At 37.5% G+C, this 26,125-nt stretch overlaps 4 protein-coding genes across 4 annotated transcripts; 2 read left to right on the forward strand and 2 right to left on the reverse strand.

The window, feature by feature from the left end:
- The first annotated feature begins 127 nt into the window (after positions 1-127).
- Positions 128-10,507, forward strand: LOC107593284 (zinc finger CCCH domain-containing protein 14-like). The gene is made up of 12 exons (XM_016282937.1): positions 128-323; positions 739-781; positions 2,679-2,793; positions 3,185-3,225; positions 4,508-4,690; positions 4,955-5,201; positions 6,072-6,117; positions 6,204-6,233; positions 7,352-7,506; positions 9,848-9,984; positions 10,059-10,135; positions 10,397-10,507. The coding sequence occupies exons 1-12, from the start codon at positions 288-290 to the stop codon at positions 10,505-10,507; spliced, it is 1,221 nt and encodes a 406-aa protein (XP_016138423.1). The 5' UTR covers positions 128-287.
- An 82-nt stretch (positions 10,508-10,589) lies between these two features.
- On the forward strand, positions 10,590-11,007 carry LOC107593257 (zinc finger CCCH domain-containing protein 14-like). Its single transcript, XM_016282892.1, has 2 exons — positions 10,590-10,763; positions 10,838-11,007. Exons 1-2 carry the CDS (start codon positions 10,628-10,630, stop codon positions 10,990-10,992), a joined length of 291 nt encoding a protein of 96 aa, XP_016138378.1. The 5' UTR covers positions 10,590-10,627; the 3' UTR covers positions 10,993-11,007.
- Positions 11,008-11,068: 61 nt separating this feature from the next.
- On the reverse strand, positions 11,069-16,263 carry eif2b2 (eukaryotic translation initiation factor 2B, subunit 2 beta). Its single transcript, XM_016282893.1, has 7 exons — positions 15,959-16,263; positions 14,905-15,025; positions 13,242-13,393; positions 12,975-13,138; positions 12,161-12,256; positions 11,356-11,493; positions 11,069-11,243 (listed from the first exon to the last, which is right to left on the reverse strand). Exons 1-7 carry the CDS (start codon positions 16,128-16,130, stop codon positions 11,085-11,087), a joined length of 1,002 nt encoding a protein of 333 aa, XP_016138379.1. The 5' UTR covers positions 16,131-16,263; the 3' UTR covers positions 11,069-11,084.
- Positions 16,264-16,905: 642 nt separating this feature from the next.
- tmed10 (transmembrane p24 trafficking protein 10) lies at positions 16,906-20,904 on the reverse strand. Its single transcript, XM_016282894.1, has 5 exons — positions 20,650-20,904; positions 19,078-19,198; positions 18,833-18,906; positions 18,199-18,325; positions 16,906-18,099 (listed from the first exon to the last, which is right to left on the reverse strand). Exons 1-5 carry the CDS (start codon positions 20,833-20,835, stop codon positions 17,978-17,980), a joined length of 630 nt encoding a protein of 209 aa, XP_016138380.1. The 5' UTR covers positions 20,836-20,904; the 3' UTR covers positions 16,906-17,977.
- Positions 20,905-26,125: the final 5,221 nt, after the last annotated feature.

Consider the following 26,125-nt stretch of genomic DNA (forward strand, 5'->3'; position numbering starts at 1 on the left):
TGTTTTATTTATATCAGAAGTGAGCAATTTAAAAGAATGGTATTTAAAAAGACATTTAAAAAAAACTTGTACGTCTCGGGCACTTATATTTCGTTTTTATTAATACTGTCGTGCTCAGCTTCCTGTCTGCGCCCGTCGTGCTCTCCTGGCTGCGCATGCGCAGTATGAATAGAGAAGCGGCACGCGAGGCCTAGCAGCAACAAACTGTTCTTCTGTCTTATTTTCTCAATGTCCTCTTCATTTAAATAATATCTTGAATCCGAGGGGAAACAACAAACCAAACGAATATGGAGATCGGAACTGAAATCAGCAAGAAAATAAGGGTAAGCCGTTTACAATGCGCAGTCTTCGGCAGTGTTTAGCGTGCTCGCTAACCTACAGCTGTGTTTTAATGAATGTTTCCTGTTAAGTGCGAGTGTCTGTTGTTGCTCTTTTTTGCATTTTGTGTGCACTTCTGTTTTATTAAATGTGTTTGGATTGTTTTTAATATAGTAAAAAGTTTGTTGTGTGTTTGAATATCAGTGATCTTCACTAAGTACCATAGTATTCTTAACAGGACGTTGGGAATACCATGAATACTATGTTACATGAGCTTTCAGCACCATGATATGTTCTAAAGTGCCATGTGATTGTCATCTGATGCCATCATCGGAACTGTTTTGTAAAGGTTAAATGTGGTAGTTAGTGTGAAGATAAAATTTAGTTTAGTCTTCTGTAATGTAATTTCTTGTTTTTCAGACTGCTATCAAAGGAAAGTTGCAAGAGCTCGGCGCTTATGTGGGTAAGAGCTCACATCAGATATATATAAAAAAAAAATTATCCACTACATAGTTTCATCAGTTTTTTTGTGTGCTTGCTTCAGAAAAAAAAACTGGAAGTTCTGTGAAATATTTAAAGAATCAGATCAAAGTGACAATTACAGCTGATGAACAGTTACATTCTCACTCTTGCACTGGCTTTATAGAAGCTTTTTTATTTGTATTGCAAAGTGTTTGCAGCACAGCTGTATGCAATAAGATAGAGTGCAATGTAAAATTGCAATAGCTTAAATAAGCTACATATTACCATGCAAAATGAGTAGCTTAAAGGGGTCATATGATGCTGCTAAAAAGAACATTATTTTATGTATTTGGTGTAATGAAATGTGTTTATGTGGTTTAAAGTTTAAAAAAACACATTATTTTCCACATACTGTACTTTATTGTTTCTCCTCTGCCCCGCCTTTCTGAACCGTGTCGATTTTTACAAAGCTCATCGGTCTGAGAAGCGAGGTGTGCTGTGATTGGCCAGCTATCCAGTGCATTGTGATTGGCTGAATACCTCAAGCGTGTGACGGAAATGTTACGCCCCTCACATACTGTTGATGCTGTGTCCCGGCCGGAGCGACGAGACAAAAACATTAAAACCCATTATAAACGAGGCATTTGTTGCGTCCAGTGGGGACGTAATTACTGATTATAATGACTTATACTGTCTTTTTACGCGTTGCCTTGCCTTGCATCGCACCGCGTAAACATAAAATTTGCATTTGTGATCAGAGAAATGACAAACAACAAGTGCTACTCTACACTGCCCAAAACGCATGAACATTTGGGCGGTGTTATGCAAATCTTCCCACATAGTGAGGTAGACATGTGGGGGCGTGTTAGAACGAGCCGTTTTAGGTAGACGTGGCTGACTCTTAACTTTTATAAAGAATATCTCTTTGGTTTTGAGACTTTAGTCTTTGCAACTTTACAGATCTTCTTTATGCACCAAGAGCTTGTAACACTCCAAAGAGAAAGGAAAAATTGAAATCGCATCATATGACCCCTTTAAAATAAAATTAAGAAATTTTGCTTAAAATGTATTCACTCTCAGGCCATCCAAGATATAGATAAGTTTGTGTGCTCATCAGAACAGATTTGTAGAAATGTAGCATTCCATCAGTTGCTCAGCAATGGATCCTCTGCAGTGAATGGGTGCCGTCAGAATGAGAGTCCAAACAGCTGATAAAAACATCACAATAATCCACACCACTCCAGTCCATCACTTAACATCATGTGAAAAGCTCTTCTGTTAATTGAAAAGCTAGAGTAACCAATGTTATAAACAGAGGACTCATATTTTAGCCAGAAGCAGATGTTTGAAGTTAACTTCTTATCGATGGGTTTGTTTCTAACAAACACACAGCTTTTCAATTCACAAGACGTTGATTGATGGAATGGAGTGGTGTGGATTGCTTGTGGATTATTGGGATGTTTTTATCAACTCTCATTCTGACGGCACCCATTCACTACAGAGGATCCACAGGTAAACAAGTGATGGATTGCAAAATTTCTCCAAATCTGATGAAGAAACAAACTTGAAAAAAAACAAACATCGTGGATGGACTGAGGGAGAAGGGTGAAGTTTCTTTTTTCTTTTTTTTGGGGGGGGGTGAACTATTCCCTAACAATGCAGAGTAAATTAAGAAAGCAGCAATTCTATTTAAACAATAAGAATAAATTATACAAATTAGTTGTAATCATTATTATTCAAGGTTAATTTAAATCAGAAGTAAATTCTTCCGTCTTCGTGCATGTCTAACTGATGTTGTATGGGAAACAGGATCTCTATTAAACGATTTCTGCATTAATATGATGGTTCATTGGCTGTGTTCAGATCAGATTAAACATGTTACTGTGTGTCTCTGTCAGACGAGGAGCTTCCGGATTACATCATGGTCATGGTGGCCAATAAGAAGAACCCAAAGCAGATGGCAGACGACCTGTCCTTGTTTCTAGGCAACAATACAATCAAGTTCACCGTATGGTAGGTGAAAGTCTCCCTATCTACATTGTGAGGTTTGTGGTCGGTAAGATTGTTTGTTTGTTTGTTTATTTATTTATTTATTTTTAAAGAAGTCTCTTCTGCTTTCCAAAGTTGTATTTATTTTTTTAAACTGTAATATTGTGAAATATTATTACAATTTAAAATAACAGTTTTATATTTGAATACATTTCAGAATGTAATTTATTTCTGTGATCAAAGCTGAATTTTCAGCATCATCACTCCAATCTTCAGTGTCACATGATCCTTCAGAAGTCATCATAATATGCTGATTTGCTGCTCAACAAACATTTCTGATTATTATTAATGTTGAAAACGGTTGTGCTGATAAAGTATAAAACAGTGAAGTTAATGCTGTTTGTGTGTGTTGTAGGCTACATGGTGTTCTGGACAAGCTCAGATCGGTTGCAGTTGGTATGTGTTATGTTGGAGATCATGTTTACAGTCATGTCGTGACTTTTTACATCCTATTGTGCATGGTTTTCTTAACTTTTTTTGCATTCAATATTATTTAATAACAACATAACTCAGTGTAGTAATTAAACATTGAATTATATTGTGACCTATTGACTGGAAATGTGTCAGTTTGTTCCATGTGTATCAGTTTTAAGGTTTAATTATATTAAAAAATAATTTTGAATTCGCATTTATTTCTGTAATTTTTTATAATTTAGTCATTTTCATTAGTTCATGTACGTTTCATTTTTATTTCAGTTTTTGTCGATTTCCCATTAATTTTAGTGTCTCAGTTTAAACGTATTAAACTTATCGGTTAGTTGCCAAGGCATCTTTTCAAATTTTTTAGTGTGGTTAAGTCAGTTTACCAATATTTCAGTTTGTTTTGCAGAGCCCACATCTCTCCCTCCATCCGTTCTGCTCTCAGAGACCATCATCCCAGCAGAAAACAACAGGAGGGGGGCGGAGCCTTGTGCTCTGGCTGTTTCCAGCTCACGTTCTGATAAGCTGGAGGGGCGTGTCTCAAGCTCCGCCCACGAGAACAGCACCAGGTATTTAATTCCCAAGAGTGGATCAGCAAATCACTGCAAATTTGTCTTAAAGGGATAGGTCACCCAAAAATGAAAATCTCTGAAGTTGTTTGAAACCTGTCTTGAGTTTCTTTCTTCTGCTGAACATAAAATAATATATTTTGAATTTTGAAGAATGTTGGTAACCAATAAAGTATAAAACAGTGAAGTTAATGCTGTTTGTGTGTGTTGTAGGCTACATGGTGTTCTGGACAAGCTCAGATCGGTTGCAGTTGGTATGTGTTATGTTGGAGATCATGTTTACAGTCATGTCGTGACTTTTTACATCCTATCGTGCATGGTTTTCTTAACTTTTTTTGCATTCAATATTATTTAATAACAACATAACAACATAATAAGTAATTAAACATTTAATTATATTGTGACCTATTGACTGGAAATGTGTCAGTTTGTTCCATGTGTATCAGTTTTAAGGTTTAATTATATTAAAAAATAATTTTGAATTCGCATTTATTTCTGTAATTTTTTATAATTTAGTCATTTTCATTAGCTCATGTACGTTTCATTTTTATTTCAGTTTTTGTCGATTTCCCATTAATTTTAGTGTCTCCGTTTAAACGTATTAAACTTATCGGTTAGTTGCCAAGGCATCTTTTCAAATTTTTTAGTGTGGTTAAGTCAGTTTACCAATATTTCAGTTTGTTTTGCAGAGCCCACATCTCTCCCTCCATCCGTTCTGCTCTCAGAGACCAGCATCCCAGCAGAAAACAACAGGAGGGGGGCGGAGCCTTGTGCTCTGGCTGTTTCCAGCTCACGTTCTGATAAGCTGGAGGGGCGTGTCTCAAGCTCCGCCCACGAGAACAGCACCAGGTATTTAATTCCCAAGAGTGGATCAGCAAATCACTGCAAATTTGTCTTAAAGGGATAGGTCACCCAAAAATGAAAATCTCTGAAGTTGTTTGAAACCTGTCTTGAGTTTCTTTCTTCTGCTGAACATAAAATAATATATTTTGAATTTTGAAGAATGTTGGTAACCAAACAGTTGCTGGTAGCCAACTAGCCATTGACTTATGTAGTATTTTTGCCCATACTATGGAAATCAATGGCTCCCGTCAACTTTTGGCTGAAATATCTCTTTAACCATGATTACTCACCACCTTCTGAAAGACCCTCCAGACTCACTTCCACTGTCAAACCGCTGATGGAGGAGTCGTCAGAAGCTGTGATTGACATCAAGCCTGATCTGGACGATGACCTCATTGGCTACGACTCCCTGGAGCAGAGCTTGACCTCTCAGGCTTTATACAGCCGCTCGACTGCGAACAGGCCAAGGTCAGCGCTGGAGTCTTCGAGACAAACTGCGGACACTTACAGGTCCTCAGATGTCACGAGAGGTCAGGAAAGGTCGGGATCCAGCCGGAGCCTCATGTACGTTTCATTTTTATTTCAGTTTTTGTCGATTTCCCATTAATTTTAGTGTCTCCGTTTAAACGTATTAAACTTATCGGTTAGTTGCCAAGGCATCTTTTCAAATTTTTTAGTGTGGTTAAGTCAGTTTACCAATATTTCAGTTTGTTTTGCAGAGCCCACATCTCTCCCTCCATCCGTTCTGCTCTCAGAGACCAGCATCCCAGCAGAAAACAACAGGAGGGGGGCGGAGCCTTGTGCTCTGGCTGTTTCCAGCTCACGTTCTGATAAGCTGGAGGGGCGTGTCTCAAGCTCCGCCCACGAGAACAGCACCAGGTATTTAATTCCCAAGAGTGGATCAGCAAATCACTGCAAATTTGTCTTAAAGGGATAGGTCACCCAAAAATGAAAATCTCTGAAGTTGTTTGAAACCTGTCTTGAGTTTCTTTCTTCTGCTGAACATAAAATAATATATTTTGAATTTTGAAGAATGTTGGTAACCAAACAGTTGCTGGTAGCCAACTAGCCATTGACTTATGTAGTATTTTTGTCCATACTATGGAAATCAATGGCTCCCGTCAACTTTTGGCTGAAATATCTCTTTAACCATGATTACTCACCACCTTCTGAAAGACCCTCCAGACTCACTTCCACTGTCAAACCGCTGATGGAGTCGTCAGAAGCTGTGATTGACATCAAGCCTGATCTGGACGATGACCTCATTGGCTACGACTCCCTGGAGCAGAGCTTGACCTCTCAGGCTTTATACAGCCGCTCGACTGCGAACAGGCCAAGGTCAGCGCTGGAGTCTTCGAGACAAACTGCGGACACTTACAGGTCCTCAGATGTCACGAGAGGTCAGGAAAGGTCGGGATCCAGCCGGAGCTACAGGAGCTCAGCGGAGAGCAGCAGGGTGAGTGAATTTGGATATAGTGAAAGCATCAGTTCAGTCCCTGATGCCGTAGCTCTTCACCTCAATGAATGGCACCCTCCTGGCAGGAATTGTCCCGGAAACGAAAGGCAACAGCTGTACAGAGATACTCATTTTAAATAGCAGAGCTACTGCACACGATTTTCAGTGCTGGAAATCCATTTATCCTTTGTTGAAACTTCCGAGTCGTCGAGGAGAGCGCAGGTCACGGTTGCTTAGCAACTGCAGATGCCACGAAAGCGCAAGCTCCCGAGCGCTTTGGAAAGAAGGAGAAAGTGGCGCGACTGGCGTTTTCCCACACGTTTTTAGGCACGACATGTGAATGGCCCTAAAGTCTCTACACTGGACGTGACAAATCGACCGTTGCATATCATTTGAACTTTGTGTCAGTACATCAGAAATAGAACGCGGCATCAGTTTACTGTTGAGGATTTGTCGTGTCGTGCCGCGCCGCATCCAGGGTAGACAGCATTACTGATTATAATGGGTTCATTGTATTTTGTCGCGCTGCGCCGCTCGCGTCCGGTGTAGACACGGCGAGAGCCACGCAGATGCACGTGAACACTGAGTTCTGTTCACATCTATTTGTGCCTGAAATACTGTGCTCTGCAAGTATCCTTGTAAATGCAGTTGCTTATTGCTTCGGTGAAGGGAAACAATTGAGAAAGAAAATGGATGTGTTAACAGTATATTGGTTTACAGCAGTTTAATGTTCCTGAGGCTTTCTGTGTTATGAATGTTAATCAAACAACAAAACACAAAGAAAAATCACTTTTGTAGCTTTAACACAGATTTATTACATTCAATTTATACAGTGAAGACTATGCAGTGTCATTTTACATTTTGATTATTCAATTTCTGTACCTGAATTCTGTTAGACGTACCTGGAAAAATATAAAGCACAGCTTATTTCATTTGTATCTTTGTTCTGTTATTATCTGTGCTTGTAATTTGTTTATTTCCTATCCTGATTTACTCGCCTACAAAATCACCCCAATCATTGATCATTTTGTTTTCCAAATAAACTATTCAAGTCATGTGGTGATTTTATTTTATTTTTTTCATATCGCAGAAAAATAAAATATCGCAATGTGAGGTTTTTCCAGTATCGTGCAGCCCTAAATATATATATGTTATTTTTCTGGAAAATGTAACCTGTTACATATAGCTGTTGTGAACACTGCTTTCTGATTTCCACTGCTCAGCCTCATTCTGACTTTCTCCTGCAGATAGAGAGTTAGATGAGGTCGAGGACATGAACGTAGAGCCGGTTCAGGCTACACGACAGAAACTTCCAGAACGCTGCAAGTTTTGGCCTGCGTGCAAGAGTGGAGACGAGTGTCTGTACCATCACCCCAACACACAGTGCAAGTGAGGACATATTACCAGCCCATGACTAAACAAACTCTCACTCCAGTCATGGCCAGAAGTTTTGGCAGTGACATAAATTGTGTGTTTTGCAAAGTTTGCTGCTTAAGCTGTTGTGGTGTTCATTCACATTGTTTCTAAATTATTTTTAAATAATTGCTAAACGCTTCATTGGCCAAAAAATGAACTTTTCACAAAAAAATTCACAGTTTTTTGATCCTGACACAAAATGACCAGCTAACATTAATTGACCAATCATATCAGCAGCACATGTGAAAGTATGAATGAGTACTAGTCAGGTGAAATCACTATCATATTAGTTAGATTGTAAGAGTAGAGTGATTGCTATAAAAGGAGAGAAGAAGCGCTTCCAATCATTGTGTTCTTGTTAGCAATGTTTACCTCCAAAGAAACACGTGCAGCTATCCTCGCTTTGCATCAAAATGGTCTCACATGCAAGGAAAATGCTACAAAGAATATTGCATCTGAAAGAACCACATCAGGAACTTCAAGGAGAGAGGTTCGACTGCAGTGAAGAAGTCTTCAGGACGTCCCAGAGTGTCCAGCAAGCGCCAAGACCGCTACAGAATCGTGTCACCAGCAGTGCAGAGCTTGCTCAGGAATGGCAGCAGGTTGCTGTGAGAGCATCTGCACGCACTTTTGGACAACAGCCTGGTGTCAAGAAAGGCAGCAAAGAAGCCACTTCTCTCCAAGAAAAACGTCAAAGACGGACTGAAATTCCGTTGGAAGTACAAGGACTGGACAGCAGAAGACTGGTGCAAACTTATTTTCTCTGATGAAGCTCTCTTCCGACTGTTTGGGACATCTGGAAAATAGATTGTTCGGAGAAGAAAAGGTGAACGCTACCATGAGTCCTGTGTTGTGCCTACAGTGAAGCATCCTGAGACCATCCATGTGTGGGGTTGCTTTTCCTCCAAGGGAGTGGGCTCTCTCATAATTCTGCCCAAAAACACTGCCATGAATAAAGAATGGTATCAAAATGTCCTGCAAGAGCGGCTTCTTCCAACGATCCATGAGCAATTTGGTGATGATCCGTGCATTTTCCAGCATGATGGAGCAGCATGTCACAAAGCAAGAGTGATAAAGAAGTGGCTCGAAGATCATTACACTGAAATTTTGGATCTATGGCCAGGAAACTCCCCGGATCTCAATCCCATATAAAACCTGTGGTTAGTCCTCAAAAGGCGAGTGGACAAGCAGAAGCCCACAAATTGTGATCAACTGCGAGAACTAAGGCATGAATGGATCGCCATCAGTCAGGATTTGGCCCAGAAGCTAATATCCAGCATGCCAGAGTGAATTGCAGAGGTTATGAAGAACAATAGTCAACACTGTAAATATTGACCCATTATATTTTTTTGCCAATAAAAGCCGCCAAAACTTTTGACCATGACTTTATAAACCCCACCGCAGCATGTTGGACCAGTCAACCAACAACTGACTTATTTTCTTTTCTTTTTTTTTTATTCTATTCAGTTTTTTTTTTTTTTTTTCGTTTTATTTAGTTTTCCTTTTTTTGTAACAAAAAACCCAGAACTAATTAGTCTGTTTTCTTATTCTATTCTAGTCTTGATCTGTTTTTTTTTTTTTGACTAACTTCATTTATTTTTCCCTTTTCGTAACTTAAATCAAATCAACAGCTGACTAGTCTGTTTTCCTTTTCATTCTATTTGATTTATTTATTCATTTTTGCAACTTACAGCAATCAACAATTGACTAGTCTGCTTTCTTTTTATTCTAATTTTTGCATTCAATTCTATTTGTTGAATTATTTATTTTATAATTTCTTTCTTTTTTTGTAACTTATATCCGTGAACAACTGACCAGTGTTTTTTCTTTTTATTTTATTTTATTGTTTAGTGATATTTTTTTACTATTTGTTTTTCTTTTTTGTTATCTTAGAACTTTTTTGTAGTCTATTTTTCCTTCCTGTCATTATCAGTGGTGCTGGAAATGAGTAATTAATAATAAATGAATAATTTGAGACATTTCTTTTCAGTCATACATAGTAAAGCATATTATGCAAATGTCTTGTTTTGGTTCCGTTGCAGAATGTTTCCCAACTGCAAATTTGGCATATCCGTGAACAACTGACCAGTGTTTTTTCTTTTTCTTTTATTTTATTGTTTAGTGATATTTTTTTACTATTTGTTTTTCTTTTTTTGTTATCTTAGAACTTTTTTGTAGTCTATTTTTCCTTCCTGTCATTATCAGTGGTGCTGGAAATGAGTAATTAATAATAAATGAATAATTTGAGACATTTCTTTTCAGTCATACATAGTAAAGCATATTATGCAAATGTCTTGTTTTGGTTCCGTTGCAGAATGTTTCCCAACTGCAAATTTGGCAACAAGTGTCTGTTCATTCATCCAAACTGTAAGTTTGATGCCAAGTGCTCCAAGGTGGACTGTCCATTCACACACGTCAGCCGCAGACTCAACAGCAACCCTACAAGAGCAGGTGTGTATGATGAAGATGAAATACATTGGAATGTGTTATAAAAGGCCGCTGACCTGTGACCTCTGACCCTGCAGATCCGGCTCCAGCCAGCACCGTGTGCCATTTCTTCCCAGAGTGTAAAAAGCCGGACTGTCCGTTTTACCACCCCAAAGTGAGTCTTACATCAGCCCGTTTCATTTTAAGAGATACAGTTGTGTTTGTGGAGTTTAAGAACTTCGACAGTCTCTGAAATGTCAAATAAAAACCCAAATAAAGCAAAATTTCTGATTTAAACATTTGTCAACAGTCAAAACTGTCTGCTTCCTCTTGTGCACGTTATTTCAAATGTAGGTTTTATGAATCTTCTCTTATTTTTATGCATTTTACCTTTTTTGTTTTCATGTTTCAAGTCCCTCCTTTTTGTTTTTCACAGCCGTGTAGATTTGCGGCTCAGTGCAAGCGAGAGGGCTGTACTTTCTACCATCCAGCTGTGGCAGTGCCACCCAGAAGTGCTCTGAAATGGACCAAAACACAGAGCAGGTAGTCATTATCAGTGGTGCTGGAAATGAGTAATTAATAATAAATGAATAATTTGAGACATTTCTTTTCAGTCATACATAGTAAAGCATATTATGCAAATGTCTTGTTTTGGTTCCGTTGCAGAATGTTTCCCAACTGCAAATTTGGCAACAAGTGTCTGTTCATTCATCCAAACTGTAAGTTTGATGCCAAGTGCTCCAAGGTGGACTGTCCATTCACACACGTCAGCCGCAGACTCAACAGCAACCCTACAAGAGCAGGTGTGTATGATGAAGATGAAATACATTGGAATGTGTTATAAAAGGCCGCTGACCTGTGACCTCTGACCCTGCAGATCCGGCTCCAGCCAGCACCGTGTGCCATTTCTTCCCAGAGTGTAAAAAGCCGGACTGTCCGTTTTACCACCCCAAAGTGAGTCTTACATCAGCCCGTTTCATTTTAAGAGATACAGTTGTGTTTGTGGAGTTTAAGAACTTCGACAGTCTCTGAAATGTCAAATAAAAACCCAAATAAAGCAAAATTTCTGATTTAAACATTTGTCAACAGTCAAAACTGTCTAGGTGAGTAACTAAAGCAAATTTTCATTTTTGGGTGAGTTTTTTTTTTCTAAACTTATTGACTATTTCAGTTTTGAGGGTGCTAAAAGGAGTCAAATGTTGCTGCGTGACGTTACCTTCAGTAAAGGGAAGCACTTCATGTGGTGAAACAAATTTATGAAATGTGTCCTCCTCGTTAGGAAACTAGAACAAGAAAGATGCAAATGAAACCTCAAAAACAGCATGTACAAGATCGCATCTACTGGTTTTAATTTTGCCATATCGTGCAAGTGTGATTGTACGGGGTGTCAGATACCTGTGGCGAGAGCTTGAACATGGGAGCGCAGACGATGAGAGGAGTCGAATGATGTTTGGCAGCCAGAGCCAGTGTGTGTGTGCCGTTAACTGCCCGCAGACCCCCGTTAGCCAGAACCGTCTGTGTGCCAATGATCACCTGAACAACACATGCAAGTGATTCAGTCAGGTATTTATCGCACTCCAATCATTCATCAAGAAACTAGAGTCTGTATGACTAACATGTAACAAAATAATGTTTTAAAACAACATTTCCAGTTTCTGGATAATTAATCTAGTTGAAAAATTAAAGGGGTCCTATTATGCTCTTTTACAAAGTCTTGATTTTGTTTTGGGGGTTTACTAGAAGCAGCTCTCATACTAGGTTGTTCGAAAAACACTTTTTCACATATTTTACATTATTACAACACCTCTCTCCCCAGTCTGGCATGAACGGCTCGAATAGTTCCTGTATCAAATGAAGGCCCACCTTCTGAAATACGAAATGTGCTGTGATTGGTTAGCTGGGCCAGTGTGTTCTGTGATCGGTTAGCTGGGCCAGTGTGTGCTGTGATTGGTTAGCTGGGCCAGTGTGCGCTGTGATCGGTTAGCTGGGCCAGTGTGCGCTGTGATTGGCTCCACTCGGCGCCTGGTCGGGAAATGTCACGCCCCTTACCACCAAAAGCCTGCGAGCTTCAGTGTAAACATTACGTCAAAATCAAATCAATTTGAGCGTGATTTAAACCCGGATGATGTAAAAAAAAAAGTGAAAAAGCATAATAGGACCCCTTTAAATAAATGCATTAGGAATCAATTCATTATTTCACCTTGTTGACTCTTGACATCACAGCGAAAATGGCCGCGTCTGGGATAACCGTTGTCTCAATGTCCTCTTTGCAAAGACTTGTGGCCATTTCATGCCCCTGATGGACAAAAAAAAGTTTGAGTTTAGTCAAGTTACCGCTTATTACACTTGCTTAAAAAGCAACACCAATATGAAGTTAAACTCTTAAAACATTCATATAAAAATAGTACTAATAATATAAATACAGTAGAAATAATAATTATTTAGATAATACTATTTAATATTTGTATTTAAATATTGATTATAACAATTGAATAGTAAAATATGTATTTATTAATAATGATAAACATTAATATTAAATTGTTTCATTATTTAATTTTATAGTATTTGTAGTTTATTATTATTATTATTATTAAAAATGAAATAGTAAAATCTATGATGTATTCATTAATAATGATAAAAAATGAATGAAATGTTGGTCAATTTTATTTTTTATTACAACAGTAAAATTAAATATGATCTATTAAATTCAATATAGTAATGTTAAACATTAAATAATTAGAATTTATTTATTTTTTTTATGAATCATTATGCATTTCTTAAAATATTATTAATAATGTTATAAAATACTATTATTATTTACAAAAATGAATAATTATAATGTTATCATAATTTCAGCAATAGTACATAATGGTTAAACATGCCTTTGTGTCACTACATGCTTAAACATGACAGTGTTATTCATTTTTGGCTGTCCGTTTTATTATTTGCCAGAAATGAGATGTGCTTTCGAGAGCCGCTTTAGTAAAATATAATGGAAGCAAATATGTACTCACTTGACAGAAGGGCGCACACTCTGCAACGATGACGTGAAATTTGCGTTTCCGCGCCGCGTCTTTCAGGAAAGCTTCCACTGTTCTGGAGCGGCCGATGGTCATGATGACTTCATTAGAGTGAATGTGTTCCAGCGCCTGCATGGAGATGTTGTCTGTGGTGCCCTCTAAAAATCACATTTGCAAGAATATATAAAAGACAAAATCTCTCAGGCTCTTTGTGACATCTGATGATCAGTATGCTGGATGAAGGCATCTCTGGATTCTCACCCAGTTCTGTCAGCAGTTCGTTGATGGCTTCAATGACGTTGGCTTTGAGATGAGCGAAGTGCTGTCTGAAGTTGTCTTCGCTGGAGCCTCCAGACGTCAGCAGCTTGTGCAGAGATTCCTGTTGATCCGTCTCTTCACTGCTGCCTCTGGACCTGAGGAGAGATTCAGATTGTTCATCTATAAATGTTAATTCTGTTATTTACTCACTATCATGTTCCAAAACCAGTATGTTGATATTCATCTTTTTTAACCTTAAAGGGGTCATATGATGCAATTTCAAGTTTTCCTTTCTCTTTGGAGTGTTACAAGCTGATTGTGCATAGATAAGATCCCTGAAGTTGCAAAGACTAAAGTCTCAAAACCAAAGAGATATTCTTTATCAAAGTTAAGACTTTGGGGCGTTACATTTCCGACGAGTGCTTGTGGTGTTCGGCCAATCACAATGCACTGGGTCAGCTGGCCAATCAGAGCAGACTGTGCTTGTCGGAAGGAGGGACTTTGTAGAAAACGAAGTGTTTGAGAGAGGCGGGGCATAGAGGACCTACAATAATGTACAGTATTTGAAAAATAATGTGTTTTTTTAACATTAAAGCATGTCAACATATTCCATTACACCAAATACACAAAATAATGATCTTTAAAAAAAGCATCATATGACCCCTTTAAAGCTTAACTATTTAACTTTTGGCCCTCTAGCGGTTGAAGCATAAAACTGCACGTTATCTGCGGAGGAACATTGTTTTGAGTTGTGCTTCGGCTCCCGATATTCTGCGCGGAGGAATCTGATGGCTTCAGGAGCGCGCTGAGCTCATCATAACAAGTGATCGCTTTATCAGAGCAAATTTCACTAATATCATCAAAACTTGACCAATAATGAAAGACAGATGTGGAAATCCAATACATGTCTTATAAGCAGGTAAGCAGCTTAAAAATATCTATTGCTATTTAGTAGTATATTGCTTATAAGTAGTAAATGGTTTAGAGATATCAAGGTAAACCAACATAAACATTGTTTTGTAAACAGCAGATATGATGCTTATGCAAACTATGTTGATCCGAGTTTTATTATGGGTAATGTCGCTTTCCCGTTTTGCTTGTGAGCTCTTTTCAGTTCAGTTGTTATGTGTGAGTATGTAGTTTCCAGGGAAATCCGTCCCGCCGACTTTTATAAAAAAATAAATGTAGCCAAGTGGCCAGAATCGGGGAACAAGCACCGATAGCTCAAGTAGACAAATAGGTGATACAACCGCCATGTATCTTTACAGATATTACATGTTTGTACTACAAAGCCAACAGTCCGGAATCTCCAATGATAATGTGATGTAGGTTTTGATGATAATTGCTTACAAAAATAGTGATAGTTCCAAAAGAGACTACCGATTTCAAAAAAGGTGTAATAATAATCTGACAAGTTTATCCAGTGCCTGCATCTAGTGGACAACATTAGTATTGCAGACCTTATCTGTCATTCACACTGAGAAAATGCTGACATTTGATTGGCTACCATGTTTGTTCCTTTGACTGAGTGATATTTAAAGAAAATAATTAGCTGGTGTACCAAATATAATACATACTAATAAATACAGTTTTTATTCGCTCCTTCAGGTTTTGTATATTAGTGTTAGGGAAGAGGGAATAAAGTTATAAGGTTGATTTCAGATACCTGGCATATTCTTCTCGGATGATCTTCAGCACCCTGCGGACCATGTTACCAACGGTGGTCTCAGATGGCTGTGCTGCCGTCATCCGCCTGCCCTCCTTCCGTATGATTTCCATCAGCTCACCTGAAAAAAAACACACCAGAGACTTCGAGATCCTGTAAACCAGAGGGTTTCAAACTTTTTTGAAAAACAGTTTTTAAAAAAACTGAAGAGATATAAGATTAAAATAAATAAATATAAAAAAAGTGTGTGTGTGTATATATATATATATATATATATAACACACATACATACACACACACACACACACACTTTATATATATTTATATACAGTATATATATATATATATATATATGCGCAATGAAAATTTGATTAAAATAAATACATTATTAAATGAAAATAGATTAAAATAATTAAAATAAAAACAAATAAAAGTATTCAAATAAATTAAAATAATATGGTATTAAAATATTTAGAATAAAATAATGAAAATTATATTGAAATAAATACAATTATATTAAAACAATTTAGAAAATAAAAATGCTATTGCAATAAAATGTATATAAAATTTAAATGTATGTTAAAATAAACATTAAAATTTAAATTAATATATTTAAATAAATAATAAAAATAGCTGATTACTATTAAAATGATTAAATTACAATAAATATATTAAAAGAAATATTAATATATATATATATATATACACACAGTACACTACAGTAAGTAAAAATGTAACTAATGAAAAAAATGTGACTAGAATATTTTATTTTACCTAGAATAATATTTTACATATTTATGACATTAATTTATTTTTTCACAGCATAAACTGGATCTTTTTACAAGCAAATATATAACCACATTTAAAATTTAGAATGGGGTCCCTCAGGAATATGAAATATTAAAGACTGAAAAGCTCTGCTGTAAACCACAGGCACATGCACCACTAAACAGTCAGGCAGAGAATGATGTAAGAGAAGTCGTGTATCGAGCAAGCCTGATTGAGATCAGCGGACAGCGCTCGGGTTTTGATCCGATCTCGAGTGCTTACTCACCGGCGTTGCCCCAGCGGGCCTGCGCGGTGGTTCTGCGGAGTAAAGCGGTCGTTTCTCGCGCAGTTTCCGCGGAGCCCCGGAGGGATCCTGCCCCGCTGCCGCAGCGCTTCAGCTCGGACAGAAACGACTCGATGCGCTCGGACAGATCCGTCTCTTTATCCGCGCCGGGCATTCTGGCTGGTGTCTCCTGAAAGCTTGAACACTCGCGGAACCAGACAGAAACCTCCTCCGGTTCATGAGTCCTGCTCTTCTTCTGTTATTTATCGGCGATCGGGACTGTGTTGTTACAGCCCCACCAACCGTCCATCCATATCAACACTCGCTCAAGTCTTTTCTGTAATGCTATTGAATAGATTATACAAAACAAATTGCTGCATGTAAAACGCACGAAGCATTTTGCAAAATGCACTGTATATTGTGTAACATTTTAATATATGCGCTGCTGCTATGGCTATATAAAGCATGCTGGTTAATGAATGCTATACTAGTTCATGGTTGGTAAGATTTTTTAATGATTCAGAAAGAAGTCCTCTCTTATGCTTACGCTCGCTGTCAAAAATACAGTAAAAAGAGTAATATTTTGAAATATTATAACAACTGATTTCTATTTAAATATATTTTAAAATGCAACTTATTCCTGTGATGCGAAGTTGAATTTTCAGCATCATTACACCAGTCCTGTGTCACATGATCCTTCAGAAATCATTTTAGGCGCCTTTTTTTTTTTTTACAATGTTATTCCTCATATTAATTAAAATGATTTGCTGCATGTAAACATAAATGTTTTTTCACTTATTTATCCACTGAGTAGCCTTTTAGAATATTATGCAAACTTGAAATATTTTCTATCTTGTTATAATTTATGATTTTCATATTGGATAATGACTAAATCACTCTGCTTTGTTGCTGTAACGTTTCTTTTGTTATTAACTCACAAACACTCAAAATACTTTACTAACAATTTTTATTGAATGACAAGCCAATTATATTTCCGAAATCCACTTTCACCAAAATTAATTAGAATCAAAAACATTGCCGTTGAAAATGATTGAACACTGGAGCAAAAAAAATAAAACCACTGGCAGCAAATAATTAATCTGATCCAAACCTTCCACCCAGGACATGTGTAACCACTATTCCATAAAAGCATTTGAAAAGAAGAGAAAATTAAAAATCAAAGTCTAATACGGGTAGGTCCTGTAACAAATCAAACCAGAATTGCTGGAGCAGCGATGGCACTGATGCACCTTTAACCTCAGGACCACTGCAGGAGTTCTGTTGGATTGAACATTTATTCAGTCTGTGGAGAAACTAACAACTAATCACAGATGAACGCACTCTTTCCCATAATAAGCAAACTAAAAAGAGATGCTGCCCCACAAAATAAAACGGCTTAAAATTAGTACATTTCTCAAAGTCAGAATGATATATGACAGCTTGAAGCTCTGATGTGCGATCGCTCTCTCTTCACTTGCAGTGAGTGGGACTTCATTTTGATAAAATGGCTTTGCGTTACCAAGCATAAGTCTTTAAAGAAATAATATAGACAGCTAAACACATCAGTCTACAATCTGTTCACGTGAAACAATCATTCTATCCTTCCAAATAACAGGCGGAACAGATTACAGTAATTAACACACACACACACACACACATTCAACGACCACAAAGTTTCTCTTACAGGAACGTATCTTTTATCAGTTATAGGGGCTTGTGCTGTCATTTAGTATAAATACAAGAAAATAAAGCAAAAGCAAAAAAAAAAAAAAAAAAAAACTGGGTGTTTTGTTCCAAATTATACTGAACAAGCTTGTATCCAAAATGTACACGCGCTGAAAGATAATTTGGCCGCCAAGCATCAATCGCTTCCCAGAGGATTCCCTGATACACGTCCACTCCCGATAAACTTCAGGTCACCCGCAGCGACTGGAATAAATCGCCGAGGCAAAGCAAAATGTCAGGGGCCGGAGGTTCTGATGTCAGGAAGAAGTTCTGGGTCCCTGAATTTACAGGCAGATTTTACTCAATGAGCTTCTTGGCCTTGAAGAAGCGGCGCAGGTAGAAGACCTGCCACGTGGCCAGACCGATCAGACAGCACATGGAGAAGATGCTGAAGTACAGCACGCGTGTGTTGGTGGACTCTGCAAAACACGACAGAACGTCAGCGCTCAAGTTGATTCGTTTACCAGTCACGTTTACCCTGGATTTAAACTTCAGTGGGATGTTTTGTTGGTTCTTACCGTTAGTATCTCTCATCTCCTCCTCTCTCTTCTTCATGTAGGCAAAGTCATTGACAACAGATTCTGAAAGGTCTTCCAGCCGACGGAGTTCTACTTCCAGGGGCTTCAGTTTTTCAACCTTGGCAATCTGAACAAGCGAAGAATAACTTCAGACTGACTAAACAATCAGCAACAGCTGCAATTCTGCCTGCAACAGTAGGTGTAGATGATCTCCAAAAGTAATGTACACTACTCTTCAAAAGTCTGGGGCCGGAAATCGATTAAAAATGACAGTACAGGCATTTAGACTATTATAAAAGACTTATAACTCCCAATAAATATTTTTCATTCTTTTTTTTTTAAGTCATCAAGAAATTTGGAAAAATGTATCAAAATTGAAGCAAATCAGCATATTATAATGATTTCTGAAGGATCATGTGACACTGAAGATTGGAGTAATGATGCAGAAAAATCAGCTTTGCATCACAAATTATATGCATATAGAAGAGTTGTTTTAAATGGTAATAATATTTTACAAAATATTTAATTTTTTTACTGTATTTTTAATCAGATGAATGCAGCCTTGGTGAGCATATAATAAACTGACCACAAACTTTTGAAAACTGCTGAGCATGAGAAATCAATGCAAACAAACCTCTTCATAATTTTTGGCCTCAACACCATGCTTCATGTCCAAGTTGATCTGCTGGTCAGGAACTCTTCCAGTTCCTAAATGGAAGAAAAAAGTACAAATCAAATGAACAAATTCAGAATTCATTAAGTATATCGGTGCTGATTTAGAATCGATTTGTATCGTCATACCATCATAATATCACCTGTAGCTGCACATATGTCAGCAAAGGTGCTATCAGAAAGTCTACAGATGTGTCAGACACTCACCCATAGGTGACTTGCTCTCGAAGCACACCTCAAACATGTCATAGTCCTCTGTGGTGAAGGCAAACTTGCCTTTGGTTGCATCTTCTTTCACATAAAGGATGTGTCCAGAGGAGTCTGTGATCTAACAAGGGTCACGATATTGGATATTCAGTTAAAACAGAATGAGCTTTATTGCCAGGTATGTTTACACACACGAGGAATTTGTTTTCGTGACAGAGGCTTCCACAGTGTAACAGAATGACAGCGACAGAACAAAAAACACGGATAATAAAAAAAATTAAAATAAATGAAAAATAGAACAAGTAAAATAAGGAATAAAAAATATACAAATCGACAATTGAATGTAGGCCTGTCGCAATAATCAATATATCGACTTATCGCGCAATATATGTCCATGACCTCAATCATTTTTGGTGACGCAATATATCGCACATTATATTTACTTAAAAATTAATGTCACCATGTTTTGTACATTCCACTTGTGCCTGTGTCTTTTGCAGCTTCTCGTACATAACGTGGTGTAGTCATGAGGTGCTAGTTCAAATTTTAAAAATGTTTCTACAAAAAATGTTTCATCTGCAGATATGGCCTTGTTTAGGGATCTGTGCCTTTGTGCATACGGACATCTGACTGCTAAGTAGTGATTGTGTTTCTCAGCAATAGTGTGCACCCTTAAATTACAGAGAAAAGAAGAAGGTCAGGGAAAAAATCTGTAGATGGAAAAATCTCCATACAAGTTCTTTGTGCTTTTTTCTTCTTGCTACTTTGCACTTTCAGTTAAAAAATGTTTATTTACTACTTATTCAGGTTTTTTAAGGTATCTAGTATTTTGATACCTAATTTCCATGATCTAAATATTCTTAAAAATCAAAAGTTTGTTGTCATTTGGAAGTGTGTAGGCCTTCTTGCATTATTATGCTGTTACATTAAAAGATGGCAATGATATCGCTTATCGCAATTATTTCTGGGGCAATATATCGCACAACAAAAAGTTGTTATCGTGACAGGCCTAATTGTATGCACAGGTATATAACAATAGATAGTTGTATGCACAGGTATATAACAATAGATAGTTGTATGTACAGGTATATTATGTGCAAAAAAAAGCCTAACAGACAAACATGCCAAACAGCTATGTTTATTACAAGGAAGGCCAAAAATATAATTAAATTAATTTGATGCAACACTGATTAGTAGTTTGATTATGTTAATCCATAAACACTTTCTCTGTGTTACAACTCGAGTGAATGAGACAAAACACAAACTGCACTCACACACGCTTTGTGTTTCTAAGTAAAGGCATAGGGCCATTCACATAACTCATTTGATTTATTTAACCAGCTGAATGTTATTAAAAACGAAGTGTAATGAATCATTAAATCGCCGGCCAACCAGGAAGCGCCATGTAGCACTAACATAAGGCCTTGTGTTTAAACTCACCGAACCGCTACAATCATCACGAATTGACTAAAAACGCGAATCAAACGTAAGGTAACGGTTGAATACAAGTGTAACGACTGTTTGTGCGAATATTTAAATCGTTAATCCGGTAGATGCGTGGCGTGGCGTTACCTTCAGGTTGGTCTTCGTGTTCAGCTGCTCGATGATCTCGTATTCTCCGGTAACCAGCACGTCTTTATGGATCTCCTCCCGTAGACACTTTCTGCTGCGCACCGGCAGGTAGAATGAGATCGACACGACCGACTGAACCACAAACAACAGCGAGAGCGCGAGCGAGAGCACACGATACCGCGCCATGACGAGCTGATCGCTCCACTACTGCAGGCCCGGACCGAGCTGCGCACTGCGCCTGCGCCTGCGCTCTGACTCCGCGCATGCGCAGATTGCGCACGGTCTCTGCGGTGCTCTAGCGCGCCTGCTCGTGGAGACGAGTGGCGCAGACCTCCCACGTGTACACAAATGTTTTATTCTTTTACTTTTTGAGACATTTGATGCATTCTGAAGCAAGGTCCGAGATTTACCATGACTTAGGGCAAAATAATCCTATTAAGTGATTAAATGCAACATGCATTCAGTTTGTGGGGGCAAAATAAGTTCGTTTTTGTGTATATTTTTAACACCTATTCTATTCTAATTAAGGTAAATATGCAGATATGTTTAAAGCCTTGGCAGATACTGTAGTGGCTTGTAGCTGTGAGTTTTTGAATGTTGAATTAAGTGTTTTTTTAATGGGAAAAGACTCAAATAATCAACGTTGAAAACATGCACTGTGACTGAAGATTTTATTTGTATGCAAAAACTGAATATCTTTCTGAATTAATATCAAAAAATTCACACAATCCAAAAATTCTGTTTAATACGTTAAATACTTTTTTTTTTTCTCCTGCTAACACTTCTGGTCTGGACAGTACTCCAGAGACCTGCGCAGCATTCCTGCATTATTTTATGGGAAAGGTGGACGCCATACTTTCTACTGTTACAATGTGCAGTCATGACCCCTCTGAACCACTCATTTGTCATGCTTTTTTTTGAACGGTTTGAACCAATATCCCTTTCTGAGCTTGGCGATATAGTTCACAAGATTAAGCCTACCACTTCTCCTGTTGATGTTATCCCCACCCATCTCTTTAGAGAGGTCCTGGATACTATCAGCCTTAGTGTACTGGCTATTATGAACAGATCCTTAGACAGTGGCCGTGTTCCTATATGCCTCAAACAAGCAGTGATCACGCCTCTTCTTAAGAAGCCAAATTTAGACACAACCAATCTTAAAAATTTCCGCCCTATTTCTAAGTTGCCATTCTTGTCTAAAATTTTGGAGAAAATTGTTTTAAATCAGTTATCGTCATTTGTCTCACAAAACAATATTTTAGATACATTTCAGTCTGGTTTTAGAGCCCATCATAGCACCGAGTCTGCACTGCTGAAGGTGTCGAACGATCTACTCCTTGCTTTGGACTCTGGTAAATCTGCTATTTTAATGCTACTTCATCTTAGTTCTGCATTTGATTCAGTTGATCATGCTACCCTTCTTAATCGTCTAAGGGATGAAGTTGGCATTAGGGGCACGGCACTGGATTGGTTCTCATCATACCTCTCCGATAGATCAGTTAAGGTGATGATTGGACACTCGTCCTCTCCTTCTGCACCGCTCACCTATGGGGTACCTCAGGGGTCCCTCTTGGGGCCTGTCTTATTTTGTTTGTATATGCTCCCCTTGGGTTCGATCATGAGGAAATATAATATTTCATATCATTTTTATGCTGACGATACTCAGATCTACATTCCTCTTAGCTCTGATCACTCTTATTCTGACCTTTTTAATTGCTTTGAAGATATTAAAGGCTGGACTGGCAGAAACTTTCTCCAACTAAATGAGAACAAAACTGAGATTGTTGTCTTTGGACCCCCAGGTGCTGTCTCTGATATCACTATTAATCTAGATTCTATGTCATCAAACATTCATCCTTTTGCTAAAAACTTAGGTGTGATTTTTGACACTGATCGGAATTTTGAAAAACAGATAAGTGCTGTGGTGAAGAGCAGCTTTTTTCAACTAAGGCAAATAGCCAAATTAAAATCTATGCTCTCATTTAAGGATTTGGAGAGAGTTACTCACGCCTTCCCTTCCTGTTTTTAAATCCCGCTTGAAAACTTATCTGTATTTCTTGGCTTTTGGATGAAATGTATGTTTGTGTATATTAATGTGTTTTGTATTGATTATGTGTTTTTGAGTCATTTCTTTTTATTCTCATAATCTCTATATTTACTTTATTGGTATATGTACAGCACTTTGGCATACACTAGCTGTTTTAAAAAGTGCTATATAAATAAAATGACCTTGACCTTGACCTTGACCTTAAGTGCTATGATATTGAAGCCGTACATTATTAACAACTACTTTTGTATTTATTTATTTATTTATTTAATAGGTAACAGCCATGCATTTTTACATTTAATTTCCTTCCCCTTAATGAATTCAGTTGATGTATATGAATAAATGGACAAACACTGTGTGTATTCTGGTCAGAAAAGTGCCCTCATCAAGGTACAAATACTTCTAAAATATAACATATTTATATTTTCATATTATTTTGTACTATATTTTTGGCCTCCTTGTGAGAGGTTTTGCCATATTATCAACCTGCTCAGTCAACTTTGAGGAGATTTGGTCAGGATCAGACCAAATAAGAAGTCAAGTCTGTTTTGGTTTTGGAGATTACTTTAATACAGTGCTTTAAAGGGTTAGTTCACCCAAAAATGAATATTCTGTCATTAATTACTCACCCTCATGTCGTTCCAAACCCGTAAGACATTTGTTCATCTTCGGAACACAAATTAAGATATTTGTGATTAAATCTGAGAGCTCTTTGACCCTCCCATGGAAAGCAATGCAACTGCAGGGGCGTCGGACAGGGGGTAATATTGGAACAGAGTAACAGGGGCCCTGAACGTGATTTTGAGGGGGCCTCATAGCAAATTCAGTGCACAGGGCCCAGAATTCCTAGTGACGGCCCTGTGCAACTGCAGTGTTCCCAGTCCCAGAAACGTAGCAAGGACATCGGTAAAACAGTCCATGTGACATCAGTGGCTCAACATCAAATTTGGGAAGCTGCGAGAATAAATCAACGTAATCAGCATTGTTTACGTTCTGGAGAAAACATGCACATGCTGAACGTAAACAACGCTGATTACGTTGATTACGTTCTGGGGAAAGTACCATGGTACTCTCCAAAATGGTGGAAGACGGTAACTCGGGGAGAAGAATTGTTAAATAAATTGTTATTTTTGTTTTCTTTGCGCACAAAAAGTATTCTTGTAGCTTCACAAAATTGAAGTTCAGCCATGATGTCACATAGTCCAAAGTCCCGATCTAAATCAAAAGATTCATAAAACCCGCTTTGTTCCGATCTGAATCAAATGATTCTCGATATACGCTCCGAAGTCCCAATCTGAATTAAATTATTTGCTTAAATTAAAAATTAAATTTTGATTTACCTCAGCTTGTGGAACTTTAGTTTTTCATTATGCTTTCTCTTTTGTTATTATGGTGGTTGTCAGTACATGTTGAAACAGATTTGTATTAGCAGTGTGGCCTTGATTTACTGGTTTAAAATGTAATTATTTTTGTAAATTACCATTTCAAACTGAAGCACTTACAGATTGTGCTGTAAATTTGATTTCTTTTTACTGTATTTTCTGGCATATTCAGGTGTTTTTTCTGTAAAAATGAAAGGATTTTTTTTTTTTTTTTACATTGAAGTCTTTGTGGACTTTAGATCATGTGTGGCATCATGTGATTATATACAGACAGCTGCTCATATTTATTACTGCCTTTGATCACTGGGTGAAAGGTCGTCAGGTGTAAAATTAGTGTGACATCTGCCTACTATCAATATCCAGTAGTAACCCTATATTATGTTTTATGAATGTGTTTTCATCTAAATAATCAGTCACTCTTCTCGTGCCTTAGTTTGGTAACTATCCACCAGATGATGTAGAAAATGGCGGCGATCCAACTGTGTGTCTCTATCAGTGAGGGAGCAGTGCATTATGGTCTATGTTTAGCCTGGATTCTCTCTGCCTTTTTTTCCCTTTTCTCCAGCTTTTTTTCCTCTGCTCTCCAGCATACGTTGCCTGTCTGTTTCCTCCCCTGCTCTGCTGCATCGACGCAGGTCGGCGTCACCGTGTGCTAATTTTACTGCTGTTGATGCTGATGGTGAAGGCAGCGCACCTGCTATTTCTGTCTCTGCCTCTCTCTGGGGTCTGCCAATTGTATTAATAGACAGGGAATTATTGCATATTACGTGATTTCACGTCAGGGCCAATATCTCCCTGACTGGCTGTGTCTGCTGTTAGAGATACAAAGCGGTAGTTTTGAGCTTTTCCTTTATAAATGCAATGCTTATTTTATTCAGCCTTTTGGGATTGCATTTTGTTTTGTCAGTATCTTTCAGTTCTTCATTTTTATCATTTTAATAGCCACTGACTGAATTTAACAGTAAGTCAGCATAAAAAAGGAAGAAGATCTTCACGTTCTTGAGGTTCAAGAGTCACTTGTTAAGTGTGCAACCGTGATAAGCATGAAAGGGGAAGGAAGTGACCCAAGAGTAATGGCGTGGTTGCGTCAGTCTCTTACGCACATGAACATCATTTCCGCTGTATTTTCTTAGGGCAGCAATATATTATAGATAAAATAATGCAAACCCATTGCAAGGGCTCTGGTTATTGGTTTAGATGAATGTTGACACATTTAGGATTTACGCAGTTCCACGATTTGGTGTTTATAAGTACGTGTGATCAAACATCAAATCACACAGAATCATAGTTTAAACATTAATAGGAAATTTTAACGCCTCATCTATCATTAAGGTGTGGTTTGAATCATATAGTTAATTCTCAGGCCAAAACATGACCATGAAAACTTGGTAGTCTGCCAGAACTATACATCTTTTCTTTAAGAAGTCTCACCGAGACAGCATTTATTTGATCAAAAATCAAAATTCAGTAAAAAAATAAATAAAATAGTACTATGAGATATTACTACCAAAATATATTTAGAAGTTATGAATGTCTTTAGTGTCACTTAATGCATCCTTGCGTACTAAAACTTCATAAATTTTTATTAATGATACTTTTGAATAATAATGTACTTGAGACATGTTAAGTCCCATCAATAAATCTTGCTAATAAAGCAACACACAGTGAGCTCACATCAACAAACCAATCATTTTAGGTACATTTAATATTTATTGTTTCTAGTTTTGCAAACAAGTCGCAAGTTCACAATTCAGTACAAAAATAAAAATCCCATAAATTAAACTGACTACGTTTTCACAGAAAACTTCATACTTGGACGTTAGACCATTTAATGCAATGGTTAGGCAGCAAACATTTGAGTAAATAAAATTCACACATTCAGAAATCAACCGTAAAGGCAAAAAAAAATAAAAATAAATAGCAGTTCTCTATTGCTCAGAACACACTAATACAATAATTCAAATCTAGCACCAAGTAAACTTTATAAAAAAAAAAATAATAATAATAATAATTAAAAAAAAACACTATTAGTTTAACAACTAGATCA

The sequence above is a fragment of the Sinocyclocheilus grahami genome, unplaced genomic scaffold (genome assembly GCF_001515645.1).
Source record: "Sinocyclocheilus grahami isolate Dianchi unplaced genomic scaffold, SAMN03320097.WGS_v1.1 scaffold168.1, whole genome shotgun sequence".
In the NCBI taxonomy this organism is placed as follows: Eukaryota; Metazoa; Chordata; class Actinopteri; order Cypriniformes; family Cyprinidae; genus Sinocyclocheilus; species Sinocyclocheilus grahami.